Source organism: Bufo gargarizans, chromosome 3, assembly GCF_014858855.1.
Source record: "Bufo gargarizans isolate SCDJY-AF-19 chromosome 3, ASM1485885v1, whole genome shotgun sequence".
NCBI classification, from domain to species: domain Eukaryota; kingdom Metazoa; phylum Chordata; class Amphibia; order Anura; family Bufonidae; genus Bufo; species Bufo gargarizans.
In genome coordinates this window covers 232,104,144-232,118,640 of record NC_058082.1, presented here as the reverse complement: position 1 = coordinate 232,118,640, position 14,497 = coordinate 232,104,144, and the positions used below count along the sequence as shown (strand labels likewise).

The 14,497-nt window shown below is 40.8% G+C and overlaps 1 protein-coding gene across 1 annotated transcript in view; it reads right to left on the bottom strand.

Annotated features, from left to right (window-relative positions):
- The window catches only part of PCCA (propionyl-CoA carboxylase subunit alpha), a 476,636-nt gene that overhangs the window by 85,229 nt on the left and 376,910 nt on the right, over nt 1-14,497 (bottom strand). Inside the window, exon 20 of the mRNA XM_044286403.1 lies at nt 12,970-13,068. Coding sequence (XP_044142338.1) covers nt 12,970-13,068 — 99 coding nt within the window. The remainder of the gene's footprint in view (nt 1-12,969; nt 13,069-14,497) is intronic.

Here is a 14,497-nt window from a genome sequence, read left to right as displayed (position 1 = left end):
GTGGTCACGTGCACTGCTGCAGCCATTCACTGGCCTCAGTCGAGATGCATAACCATACAGAACATAACCACTGAGCATCTGCAGTCATTTTCCACTCAGTGATATGTTACCACTGAAGCCAGTGAATTCTTTTAGTGGTGCACTTGACATCGCACTTCTGGTACAAAGGTGACCAGAAGCAGCATGGACGGTACCTTGGCGCTGAAATGAAAATCTCTGCCTGTGCCTTTTTGATTAATTTAAAACACATTCCAGTCATTAACTAAAGGTGAACTAAACCCTGAGAAAACAAAAATAACACAAATACATTTAATCTATAGTGCACATACAGCTATATCTACAAGGTGCTCCCCAAACTGCTGTCATAAGCAGTTTAGGTGAGATCTTGCAGACAAAGCACTTTGTATTTCCCCTAGTTTTCCCCCATCTTTGGCTACAGAACGGCTGGGTGAATGAGCCTGACCTACATAACACATACACTGAACAGGAAGTTCAGGAGAGGGGTGGGGCTCAACTACACTGAAATGTTGTCAGATCAATCAGCCTGCACTGCTATAGGAGTCCCTATCTTTGGTCCCCACAGCTACTTCCTCTCCCACTCCCCTGAGATCTATCATCTGCCTTCCAGCCTTTTCATCTGCTCATTCCACTCCAGCAAATTTCTTCTTCTTGTATATATTTGAGTGACAATCGATCAGGAAATCACACGTACAAATCCTAAGAGGACTAAAATTACAAGAAAAAAGGTAATAAAAAAAGTTGAATAAAAAAATAAAAATATTAAAAATTAAAATCATCCCCCTTTCCTAATTTTATAAATAAAAAATAAACAAATAAAAAAAAATAAACATAGGGGGACAAAGGTGTAAGCAGCCCTCTCCATAACTTCGGTGCATCCAGTGCCAGTTCTAAATGAAAGACAGGCGCCGCGCAAGAAGAAGGAGCGCCCGGCGGCCACGGCGCAAGTGAGCTATAAGCATTAGCAATGCGCTGCACAAACAGAAGGAGCACCTGGCGGCCACCGCGCACGTAAGTATAATGCTGCTCACTGACATACCATGGTAGCTAGGACTTCAGTAGCGTCCTGCTGCCATGGTAACCGATCAGAGCCCCAGCATTACACTGTTGGGACTCCGATCGGAACTGCTGCTGCCACCAATGATGTGGTGGGGGAAGGGGGCACCTGCCACCAATGATCAATACTCTATTAGGCCCCATGCACACGGCCGTTGTTCACGGCCGTGTGCGGGCCGTGGAACCGCGGCCTGGATCCCCTCCTGTGAGCTGGAGCGCACGGCGTCACTGGTTGCTATGACGCCGTGCGCCCCCTGCTGCCGGCACAGTACAGTAATACACTGGTATAGATCATACCAGTGTAGTACTGCATTGCGGCGGCAGCAGGGAGCGCACGGCGTCATAGCAACCAGTGACGCCGTGCGCTCCAGCTCACAGGAAGGGATCCAGGCCGCGGTTCCACGGCCCGCACACGGCCGTGAACAACGGCCGTGTGCATGGGGCCTTAGGGTGAATATGACAAAAAAAAAAAAAAAAGTTTAAACCCCCCCCCCCAAATATAGAAAACAGCTAATTTCATATCAACCTATTTAAACAATGAGACAGAGCTCAGCAGTGCAGAGAAGTGGTAAATAACTTGAGTGATGTCACCGTGTGGGTGGAGCTTCTAGTTCTGTACTCATATCCCTCTCCATGTAATGACCACTGATGCCCCATAACAATAGTCTAAACATGCTGGAATTTGTAGTTTTCTCCTCTTATACCGCTCAATCTATGTCCACTGATGCCCCAAAACCATCTGGACATGCTGGGAGTTGTAGTTCTCTCCTTTATTTGAAGAAAAACAACAACAAATAAACGCCAGTCCATATTTCTAGCATTTACAGTGGATGCCACTGTATGACATCTGTCTGAAGCAGCCGTTTAACGAATATAACCATGTATACATGTTAAACGTAGAATAAAAACATGTTAGCATAGTCTTACACGCTTGAGTATTAATGATTATCACTAGAGAGGAAGATCTGATAGATGCCTGACAGATGGGGAAGGTTTCAATCAGAACAGGCATTTTCTCTCACTGACTGTGGCCACAAACCCTTATCTTGGTACATTTAGTATTCTGCAGTCTACTACAGTTCCACATGGTTGTAACCAAATCTATTTTGTACTGTTATTAACTAGGAGATTCCTTTAAAAAAAATGGCCTCATTCGCTGTGTAGACGAAAATTATCCACATTAAGCCTTGGAGTCAGAGTGGTAGCATCCCGTGGAAGAGGGTATTATTATTATTTTTTGCCTGCCCTGAGGTCTGCATTTAGGGGACGGAGGGGTTGGTTGGAGGCTATAGGAGCGGCAGCAGTCCGTTTTGGGATCTGTATAAATTTGGGGTTGTATAAATCTGGAGTCTGATATGGGGTCTGTATGGATTTGGGGGCAAAACTGGGGTGTAATCTGGGGTCTGTATAAATTTGGGGTCTGATCTGCTGTCTGTATAAATTGGGGGGGCTGATCTGGAGTGTAATTTGGGGGCTGATCTGGGTTTTGAATTAATTTTAGGGTCTCTCTGGTTTGGAGTCCATTAAAGGGGTTTTCCGGAATTTATATATTTATGGTCTATCCTCAGGATAGGCAATCAATATCAGATTGGTGGGGGTCTGTCATGGCTGGTTGAGGTGAATTTCAGGGGCTGTGAGTATGACACACATGTATTTATCATATTTGAAATGTACGCAGCCCATCAACTGTAAATTTTTTCTGTGTGCGGCCCATATATTAGGCTGATTTTCGAGACGCCTGATGTAGACTCATACATAATACAAGAACAGCATTAAAATGTTTTCATTATATATACTGTATACATGAATAAATATTGCGAGAATTACGCTCCGTGTATGAGTGTGATTCTCCGTTCTGGACTTGCAGGAGCGCACAGCATTCTCATGATTTAGAATGCTGTGCGCTTCTGCTTGACCCTACTGATACAGACTCATAGTGACATAAAGCTGCCAGTATGATCCTGTATCAGTAAGGTCAAACAGAGCAGAATGGAGGATCACATTCACAAACGGAGCGTAATTCCTGCAATGGACTCGTTCGTTTGAAACAGCTCTAAAAGGAATTTTGTTTTCCCAAACCAGGTCTCCCATACCACGCAAAATACTTTATCCTGGGATTATGAATTAGCAGAAGACTACAACTAGAAAGATTTCAAAACCCTCAAGAACAAGTAACTTGTTTCTCATCGCATCTTAACTCTTACATGAACCATGGCTTAAAGGGGTTGTCTTCAGCAAATTGCATTTATCATGCACGGCCACTGCTGCTGGATTGCAGTCATAACAATGGAAATGAGCAGCGCATAATGCAATGAAAATATGAACTAAGCCAGCAAAGGAAGCAATATGGACAATCACAATACATTAGTATGTGCCTTTCGCTACATAAAGAATGCCACACACACTGAGCTTACGCCATATGTGGTAAGCAATGTCATAGCGAGCTGCTTGAAAAGCTGTGCCTGAAGCACGGCCTTCCAGGTGGCCTGTCAGAGTCCCACAGAGTGCAATAGTCTTCTACTGCAGTCTATTGGGACAAGCGATCAGGATATCACACATACAAATCCTAAGAGGACTAAAATTACAATTAAAAAAAAGGTAATTAAAAAAAGTAGAAAATAGAAAATAAAAGTTAAAAAAGCCCCCACAAAAATATTAACAATTCAAATCATCCCCCTTTCCCAATTTTATAAATAATAAATAAACAAACAATAAAAAAAAATAAACATAGGGGGACAAAGCGGTAAGCAGCCCTCTCTTTAACTTCGGGGCATCCAGTGCCAGTTCTAAATGAAAGACAGCAGTAGTTTTGCAACAGCTGGATGGCCGCAGGTTGGGCATCCCTGTTTTTAACAAACATCTGATATGTCAAAGCGACAAGTGAGAAATCGACTTTCTATGGATCCATAAACCAATTGCTCGGAGAACATAGCAGAGCTGAACAGAAACAAATGGGCACAGCACTCAGCTGTAATAGGAGTGATGACAGTATAGTAGTAAACGTATGGCGGGTTTACATGGGACAAGGAGCTGCTGATTATCGAGCAGGAAGCGTTTCTTCCTCACAGTTGGCTGTTCGTTCGGTGGAGGTTAAGGGCTCATGCACATGACACTATTTTGCGTTCAGTATACTGGCTGTTTTTTTAGTTCAGTTTGCGGTACATATACTGAACCATTAATTTCAATGGTTCAGCAAAAAATACTGAAGTGTCTCAGTGTGCATTCAGTTTCAGTATTTCCGTACCGTGAAAAGACAGAACATGTCCTATTCTTGTCCGCAAATCACGGTGCTTGGTACCATTAAAGTCAATGGGTCCGCAAAAAAAAAGGAACACATACGGAAATGCATTCGTATGTCTTCCGTATCCGTTCCGTTTTTGCGGAACCATCTATTAAAAATGTTATGTCCAGCCCAATTTTCTCTATGTAATTACTGTATACTGTATATGGCATACGGAAAAACAGAAAGGAAACACAACAGAAACAAAAAACAGAACAACGTATCCGTAAAAACGGACCGCAAAATACTGAAAAAGCCATACGGTCGTGTACATGAGCCCTTAGAGCTGCATTTACATGTGGCAATCACCTCCACAGTATGAGGATGAGGGATGGCTACTGCCATCGCTCTTCCTCATACAGCTGCATTCTTTCGATAATTTACTTGCCTGCACAAATGACTGTTTCAACCGATGAATGAGCGGGTTACATATGTAGCCGAGCTAAACTTGATGGTTAATGAGTTAAGTAAACAATGGCAAGAAAATGTTAATTGACTTTTTCAATGGACTGCAATGGCTTTTGTCATGAAATAACACTGTCTTATCAGTCTCGGCTACATTTGCTGCACCTATAGACAGATTGTCGGCAAGAAGCGTTCACAGGAGCATTCATCCCTGATAATCTTCCCTATTATCGGGCCGAGTAAACCCGCCATTAGATTTTAGCCAAGTTATATCCAAACTTGAGGTAACGTTACCTGATCTCTAGGCAATCCCGCCTATTCCACTTTATCACATTAATAGTTATTAGTGTTGAGCGAACTTACGTTTTGAGTTCCACGTCCAAAGTTCGGCTTATCGAAGAATCGTGCTATGGATTCCGCTACCACGGACCATAACGGAATTCTATGAATTCATGCACCATTGAAGCCTATAAGAGGCATTGCGTATTGCACTCCGTCATAATAGAAGTCTATGGCCAGCATGCAATACGGAATGCCTCTTATAGGCTTCTATGGTGCATGCTGTCATAAAATTCAGTTATGGTCTGTGGTAGTGGAATCCATGACGGGATTCTAAGATAACCCGAACCAGAACCTTGGACGCCGAACTTAAAACACAAGTTCGCTCAACACTAATAGTTAGATATTTTTACTGTAATGACTTATATAGTGCTGACATATTCTGCAGCACTAATTTACCTTTTATCATCACTTGCTGTTCCTAGTGGGGCTCACATATATACCGTGATGGTTGCTGGTTTATGTACAACACAAACAAATGATGAAAGTCGCATTCAGTCCATATGGAGAGAATTTAGATTTTCCTTATTTTTGAAACTAGATATGACATATCAAGGCAAAAATCTAAAGTGGCACAAATTATAAGGAAATGGCACCAACAACTGGTATCATTTAATGACTGATTAATGGGATGGAAAATGTGGCAAATCCAAGTTAGTAAAGAAAAAATTCCATCATTTACTTTTATAAAAGGAAACGAGAGCATGGACTTTTCCCACAGCTTCCAATAAATAGAGCCAAGCGCTTTTGGAAACTGCAAAGGTGAACAAAGTCCCGACAATGAACACGAACAGTGCCAAAACAAACAAGGACTGAGTGCATGATAAGCTGTCAGTACGTGGCAAGATGAAAAAGAAAACAAGAGACCTTTTATCATTTTATTAGCACTCCACCCTAATTAGTGGACTTTTGACTATTGTGTTATATTTTGCTGAAAACGAAGAGAGGTTGCTAATGTCATTTGAGGATGTCATTTATTCAGTTTCTTTTCTCTTAACTGAGGGCATGTGGTGACAAACAGAAAACTTCATTCAGTGAATGTGTGACCTAATCATGAAGAGTAAGCACAGATAATAGGCCAGGTTTGCCCTTCGTGTTTCAGCTGACAAAGTCAGGACACTAGCACACACGAAATGAGGAGCAGCAGTCCATTCTAAGTAGAGGGCATTTGCTATGGATAGACACAAGCAGGTCTGCTGCAAAACAACGGCCTCACAGAACAAGGTGGTCTCCTCTACACAACAAGACCAGATAATTGGAACACCTTTTAATTCTGCATATAAAGGCTTGCTCTCTGCTCCGCCGCTAAAGAAGGGCACAGACATTCAACAGACAGACACAGTGCAGCTGTTTCTGAAAAGACACAGAAGTATGTCACATTCAACTGTGCACAAATCCAAAAACTCAACTCCTAAACTGACAGTGACATTGAGGAGGAGAGAGAGACAGAAGGATGCCAAGATAAAAGAACGAGGAACAAAGATGGACGAGATAAATAAAATGTGAATGTCTGGTGCTTTTTGAAAGCAAGGTTATACAAAGTCACAGAATATCTTGTATACATACACTTCAATTTATTCTGAAAAATCCTCGCCACTACATTCAGGCCCACAGTAACAATGTACAAACAGAGAATAGTATACAGGTTCCAGACATCACCCAAAAAATCAACACTAAAAGAGAAACAACTCAACTCCAGATATAGTAAAAGGGTCTACATTTTCTCACATTCCATGATCGCACTTGTGACCATGGGCTGAGTCTGGTATTGCAGTTAACCCCCCTTTAAATGGAGGCAAACTACACACAGGTCCCATATGACAAGCGCTGCTGGACAGAAAAGTCTGAGGCTGGGAACATCGGGGCCACTTGATGGTGGGTGAACAGAAGTAAGGTCCCCCCATCTTTCTTCCTTTGTAATATGGTCTGTGCGTTTCTTCCAGAATGTAGATCTAATAACATACTGAAAAAAGCCATGCCTTAAAGAGAATCTGTCACCATGACACTGGACTATAATCTGCAGTACTACAGGAGTAGTGCTGCACATAAGGAGTCCCCTGTAACCCCAATGTCAGCTCTCAAAGCTGTGCTGAAATACATATTTCTGCCTTTTGTGCTATGCTAAAATAATGGAGAGGACTCCTATGCACATGGCAGTCCTGATAATGTATTTCTGTACAGCTTTAAATGCTGACAGTGGGGAAATGGGGGGCAATAAGAATATAAAATTGTGATGTGCAGTCCTTATCTGCAGTTCTACCCATCTATTACTGCAGATATTAGTACAAGATTGTGGTGACAGACTTCCCTTAGGCAAAAAAAAAAGGAGACCTACAGCACAATGCGATAAGTCTTTATCATAACATTTCACTAAATATGTGATAACCACAAAGAGGTTGTACAGGAGCAGTGCTGCAGATAAAAATAAAATAAAATACCTAGTAGCCATTGGCTCCTGAACTGAAAAATTTAGGAGCCAAATAAAATTTTTAGTCGCCAAATCGAAACCGAATCAAAATGTTGGCATCGTGACAACGCTACGCCGATCAGATCGGCGTAGGGTTGTTTCGATACCAAAATTTAGATTCGCTTTCGTGACCATAAAAAAGTATTGTGATTCTTAATACCAGGCGAAAAATAAATAAATAAAGCACCAAAAAAAGCTGCGTGCATTTCGCATTTTATATCCAAACTTGAGGTAACGTTACCTGATCTCTAAGCAATCCCGCCTATTCCACTTTATCACATTAATAGTTATTAGTGTTGAGCGAACTTACGTTTTGAGTTCCACGTCCAAAGTTCGGCTTATCGAAGAATCGTGCTATGGATTCCGCTACCACGGACCATAACGGAATTCTATGAATTCATGCACCATTGAAGCCTATAAGAGGCATTGCGTATTGCAATCCGTCATAATAGAAGTCTATGGCCAGCATGCAATACGGAATGCCTCTTATAGGCTTCCATGGTGCATGCTGTCATAAAATTACCGCACCTGAGGGGTTAACTGCAGCGGATCGCAGCTCCCTGTCATAGAGGTTGGGTGACGGCTATTTGATTCCGGCACCCGCCTCCTGTCCTGTATTTGTATTAACAGGTCAGTTATCTTCATTGGTGGTACAGTGGCCACAGCCCCTCCCCTCCTCCTACCTTCTCCCTTATCGGCGGCGGCGGCAGCAGCGCAGGGGGGAGGGAGAGACTCCTTCTCCACTGGGCTGCTGAGAAGAACATCGACAGCGGGCAGAGAACTATCATCTCCGATGCCCCGCTGCTGTATTCAACTGCAGAGGCGGGTCTAGTCGCAAATGGCGACAAGACTTTTGTAAATTCTAAGTCGCATTCTAAGTCTGGAGCCCTGAGGAGGCTTGTATGGATGACATCCTCAGGATATGTCATCAGTATTAGATCAGCAGACGTCCGACTCCCGGCACCTCTGCTGATCAGCTGTTTGAAGAGAACACAGGGCTCGTATGAGAGCTGCTTTCTCTTCTATTCACCTGCTCGCTGTCACAACTGCAGCGGTGAGCAGGTGTAATTACAACTCTGTTGTCCCCATTTACTTCAATGGGACAGCTCTATCCTATTCACTTGAACAGCCGATTTGATATTAAAACCTATCTTGAGGTCGTCAATATAAAAAAAAAAGCAGACAACCCCTTGAATGACCAAGCAATTTTTTGTCAATGACTTGTTTTTGTGGAATAGGTTCTATTTTTCAATAGCATCATTTGGGGGTTCATATAATGTATTTTATAAAAAAAAATTGGAGAGTGGAATGAATAAACTTTTTTATGTGGGTTTGTACAAACATGGTAAAAACTAAGTTTTCCCACCCCCACATTTTTGTACCATAAAAATGTGTTTTATAGAATAAAGTAATTTTTGTATTGTGTCATTTCGAGACTTCTTTCCCCCCATTGATGTAGTTAGAGAAGCTGTCAACAAGGAGAATCCAGGGGGACACACATCAGAAGAAGTAATGCATCTTTATTTCATTTTCTGTTTCAATGCAATGAATTTCGGGGTACACAAACACCTCTTCTTCACACATACAATAATAGATGAACTACAGAATCAGAATATCACAGCGCGACTTTAAATGACTACACCAGCCAATTAGGGGTGGAGGTACACTCAGGATACTAATCTGTCCTTGCTCTTCCTCCTTTGTTTGGATTTTTAGCATGGCAGACAGCCTCGCTTATCGTTTGCAGACCATTCACTGCGGCCAGAGATGGTAGGGGGTGGAGTGACCCAATTAGAGCATCATTACACTGATATGTGGAGTGGTCTTCTGTGAGCATCTTCAAGAGAAGATTAGAGTCATCATACTACAAAATACACTATTATACTAGCAAATAACATCCTCCCCTCACAGCAGCAGTAAACTGACCATTGATCACCCATCTATACAGGAGTTTTATATCTCTCTGTGCTGACTGACGAAGAAAGACAATATTTGGTATTTAACTTTCAATGGCATGGTACTATTATAATGAAAAAGAAAAATATCAAAAAAATATATATATTTGAAATTTTCTGTAGCCCTGACTAAAATACCTTTTTATTTTTATTTTATTGGTCATATGTACCGGGAGATTTTTATTGTCTCCACAGATACAAATATCAGAGAAAGTGGAAAAATAGACTGATGGTGTACTAAGTTCAGCACAGGGCCTTGGGCTGAGCTTGGGTGTGTGGACTGCTGGGATCTTTTTATGCCTTTTATTGTGGGAACCTGGTGTGCACAATAAAATCATCACTCCTTGGAAGCTTTTAGGTTCTGCAGTACTTTCACTATTTCAGTCTTATTTAATTCCATTTCCTCTAATATAAGGAGTGTGGAGAGCTGTGTGACTTTATTTGGAAGGCTGTTTTCCATAACAACCATGACTGAGGACACAACGCGTTTTAAGAAGGACACTGTATTAACACTAATATTTTTATCTGTGTTGCTTGCCTGGTGTAGCTGCACCTGTGTGTTGTTGATAATTTTTGCTGTTTGTCACCATAGGCCCCTAGTCAACTACAAGTGTTTTGGCTTCCATTCGGTAGCTGTGCATAAACATATTCTTTCTAATAGCGTAGGAAAGCACTGTAGATTGCACACTTCTTTACAGTGTATACTGTTTTTTTTTTTTTTGTTTGCAATATTTGTATTCAAATTTTTAATAAAGAATTATACCAGTTTGTATTATTGGGGCTATGGAGGCATATTTGGAGCCTTACTGTGCCTTTATACATGGCAGAAAAATACTCCGGAAAATACACCACATACAGAGTTACGCCATGTTATGCTATGGGGTTGAAAGTGTCAAATTCAATCCCTGCCCAGTGTTCTGCTGTTGAATAACGTTCTGCTGTGTAAATAATGATGTGTCGCTGATTTTCTAAAGCAGATTATCTCCATGCATTTCAACAAGGGATGGGAGCTGCACAGAAATCTGCACAGAAATTCACACCTGCATATATTATGGTGGATTTTTTTCACTACGTGTGAAGGTATACAGCAGCAAATACTCCTGGTATACGGTTCAGAACAGACAAGGGGTCTACACATGTTGTAGTGAAGCCTGCCTCCATCCAAACCAGGGGCGAAATGGTTGGGAAAAACAAAACAAAAAACTGTACAATACGGCAGTCCTGTTGGCCCCTTTACTCTTAAAAATTAATTTCAAATGTTCAGTAAAAATAAAGATTCTATGAAAATGGACAACAGCTCAGTAACTTCAAATCATTACAGGCACAATGGATATGAGGATACATAAACCTAGGCAGTTTGTTTTACTTCTACTTGGCTCGCCACACATATCAATTAGCAGATTAAATATAGGCAAATAAGGGGAAGTATGATACACAGCTATATATTTAGACTAACAGCAATCATCCCACCTATATCAGTGTAACCTCTCACCAGTTTACAACTAATTAATATAATTTGTCATTTCTTCTAAATAAGCAGAGGTTTGAGTGCAGCTCCTCCTAACTCCGCTCTCTTGCCACAGAAAATTAGTTCCACCTAGTTGGGTATCAATGACTTATTCACTGTGCGCTAGTGCATAGTACGATCTTCTTAGCAGAGGGGGTTTGAAATGGGTGACTACCTTCATCAGGCTGAAACATAAATGAGTCTGCTAGCACAAAAAAGGGACATCATTATTTGAGTTACTTTCTATAGGCTGTTAATAATGGCCTGGTCGAGATGGCTACCAGCTGTGTCCAGGTGGAAATCATACAAACAAGCCGATCAACTGTTGGTCGTCTCTCATTCAAGCTGCCACCAGGAAATCTTCTCAGATATATAGACAATTGTGTGGTCAAAATAAACAGTGAAGTGTTTCATTTTCTGCACTCTTTATAGCACACAATACAGATACACAACAAATATTGTAGAAGTTACAAATATCTGGTCATAACTGAAAATACTGGAAAAGTTATTTGAATGAAAATTTGCAAGTATTAATGTCTTCAAGCCCAAAACGTCACTTTTTGGAATGCAGTATTCTAAAAGATGGTTCAACTTTTTAGGGCAAATTAGACTTTCTTAGGGTGGCTGCACAGAATGTGAATGACTGGCATTTTTTCTGCATGGATTTTCGTGTGGAAAAACTGCAGTGTAATACAGTACCAGCAAAGTGTATGACATTAGACAAATGTTAAAATCTGCAGCATGTTAATTGTTGCATTTGTCTTGTGTGGATTTCACCCTTTTCAGGAAGGGAGAAATCTGCAGAAAATCTGCATTAAATTCGCAGGGAAAAAACGCATAAAAACCTCACCAAAAATGCAATAACTAATGCAGATTTATGTGTTCATTTTTTCAGTTTTTGGTGCAAATATCTTTCGGATTTTCTGTATATAAATCTGCACCTTGTGCAGTTAACCTACGGATCCATTCACACAGGTGTCGTGAAGAAATTCCACTGAAAACCTGCCCATAGCCGCTTCCATTCTGCCTCCCACACATTTCAATTGGTTGCTCCGCGATCTTCACCTCTGCCTCCCACTGAAATAACTGGGCGCTAGAAAGGACGCGGCTGCTATGGCAGTCCGCACCAAAATTACACTGTGAAATGCGCAACTCGGAATTCTGGCATGCAGATGAGATAAATTTCCCCACAAAGTGACTAACTTATCTACAGTTTTTTTGTTTTGTTTTCATGCATCCTTTTTGTTATGTATCAAAACCGAATGCACCTTACCACAACTTGTCCTGGTTTTGTAATGTGAATTCTGTTATAGAGCTTCAGTTTCACTAGATGTTATGTGAACAAAAAGTGCAGAACACAATCATGACAAATCATGGTAAAACGTGTGTGGTTTTGGCAAGTGATAATTTTCTGTGCAACAAAAGTACAGTGTCATTTGCCATGGGTGAAAACATCAACAATGGTATCGGTGAAAGGAATCCTCTGCAAGTGATATACAGCTGCATAAATCTGTCTTCTGCTTTAGATTCCAGACTACTTACTCTTACCTAAAATAAGGGTTTGTAGAATGATCTCATAATCTAAAGAACATAAATGAGCAATACTAATGTATTCTCATGAGTTCCATTAAACTAGGTAGATATAAATATATATGTACTATCCTCACTTCCACCCAAGTGGACAATCAATTGTGAAACGTTAGCAATACCACAATCACAATTGATTAGTGAATCAGAAATTGTAAATGGCTGTGTGTAAGTATTGCAGGAGAGTCATTATATGGTCACTGCTGGGGGCTCCTATAGACAGCCACAGGTTAGCAATCACTTCCAGTCCAAAAAAATGTAAAAAGTTGAAAAACATTACTAGGTATAGACTAACCGTAGAGTTCAGGTAGGCTGTGGGTTATGCTGGTAGTCTCAACCGAATCAAAGCACTTACCTGAATGGTCTTCTGAGTGTCACCAATGTTGACAGACATTAAGGGCGAAGACAGATTCCACTCGCTGGACACATTCATTTTAGTCCCATCAACGTCCACCTGTTTGGACATCAGAACAGACTATTAATATAAGGACAGCTTCTCTCTAGTTCATTACTGCACACAAAGCAAAAGGCATTTTAAACAGATGGCTTCCAAACAACCTGTCATGTTCACCAATCCTTCTATACGACAGGGTCCAACTATGTAAGCATCCAGTCATCTCTGGGGAGAGGTGAAGGACCTGTGAACAGCTGCCTCTAGATAATGCCGCATCAAGTGATTTTCAGCAAAACAAGAAACCGCCAACCACACTGCAGACGTTTGTAGACATGCTACATTTAATACAATTAGACAGGTAATTTCAATACGTTGAGGTGACATTTTGCTAGCTAGAAACCAGGCCTTGCATATAATATACCCTCTAAGGCACTGGGCTGAGAATTACTTGAGTTGTACTTGGCTGCTTTAATTAATAAGAAACTCTAATTAATGGGGAATTTTACGCTACACCTGGTTTAGGCATTCTTTCGGAAAATCATCATCATACTGCAGATTAATATATGACAGCAGGGCTTCATTTAGCGAAAAAAGGTTGAATGGTTAATTTTGTGTTTGGTGCAAAGACAGCGTATTAGATGCTTTGAATAAGTATGGCTGTCTGCGGGTATTTATGTTGTTTATTACAACTAGAGAAGCTGTTCAAGACTCTTTTTGAGACACAAATGTCAATGAATTTAGCTTTTATACTTTATATGTGCTACTCTGATCCAGAATAAGTGTAAAACTTGTTATATCTTTGAAAAACTTGCCAATCCTTTCACAGCTTGAAGATTTTGTATTCATTTGTAAGGCATTTTAGTTTATAATACCTTGGTAAGATATTTTCAATAGAAGACAACTGAAATGCAGTGCACAATCTGCTACATGGAAGATCCTATGCAGGGGGAATGCATAACTATAGAGTACTAAATGTATTCCCCATAGTGAAAAACAAAAAAAAACTATGGAGAACAGATACAACAAAAAAACAAAATCTAAAGACAGTTTCACATCCATGATACATCCAACTGACTAATATTTAGCCATGGGGAAGAGGTCCCCGATTAGGCTACTGCCACATGGTCCGGATCCTGACGCAGTTTTGGAAGCTAAAACCAGGAGATCTCGTATCTGTCTTTTAGACTGTCACACATTTTATGATCCATTCCTGATTTTGCCAGTAATCTAAGAGAATACTAGAAATGACTCACATTCAAACAAGGTCATTTAGACCAAGGAAGTTATTTTGACTACCCAGGGCTGCCAGGTCAACAGGAACTTCTTCATAGAGTCAGATCTGATGGCCGATATTTTTCCATAGACAATCATTCTACTTATTCCATCCTCCATTCAGTTAAAAGGTAATTGTTGAAATATCAGCTATTTGCATGCTAACTGCCATAGAAATATTTAAACCTAATTTATGTTGCTGGTTACAAAAACCTAA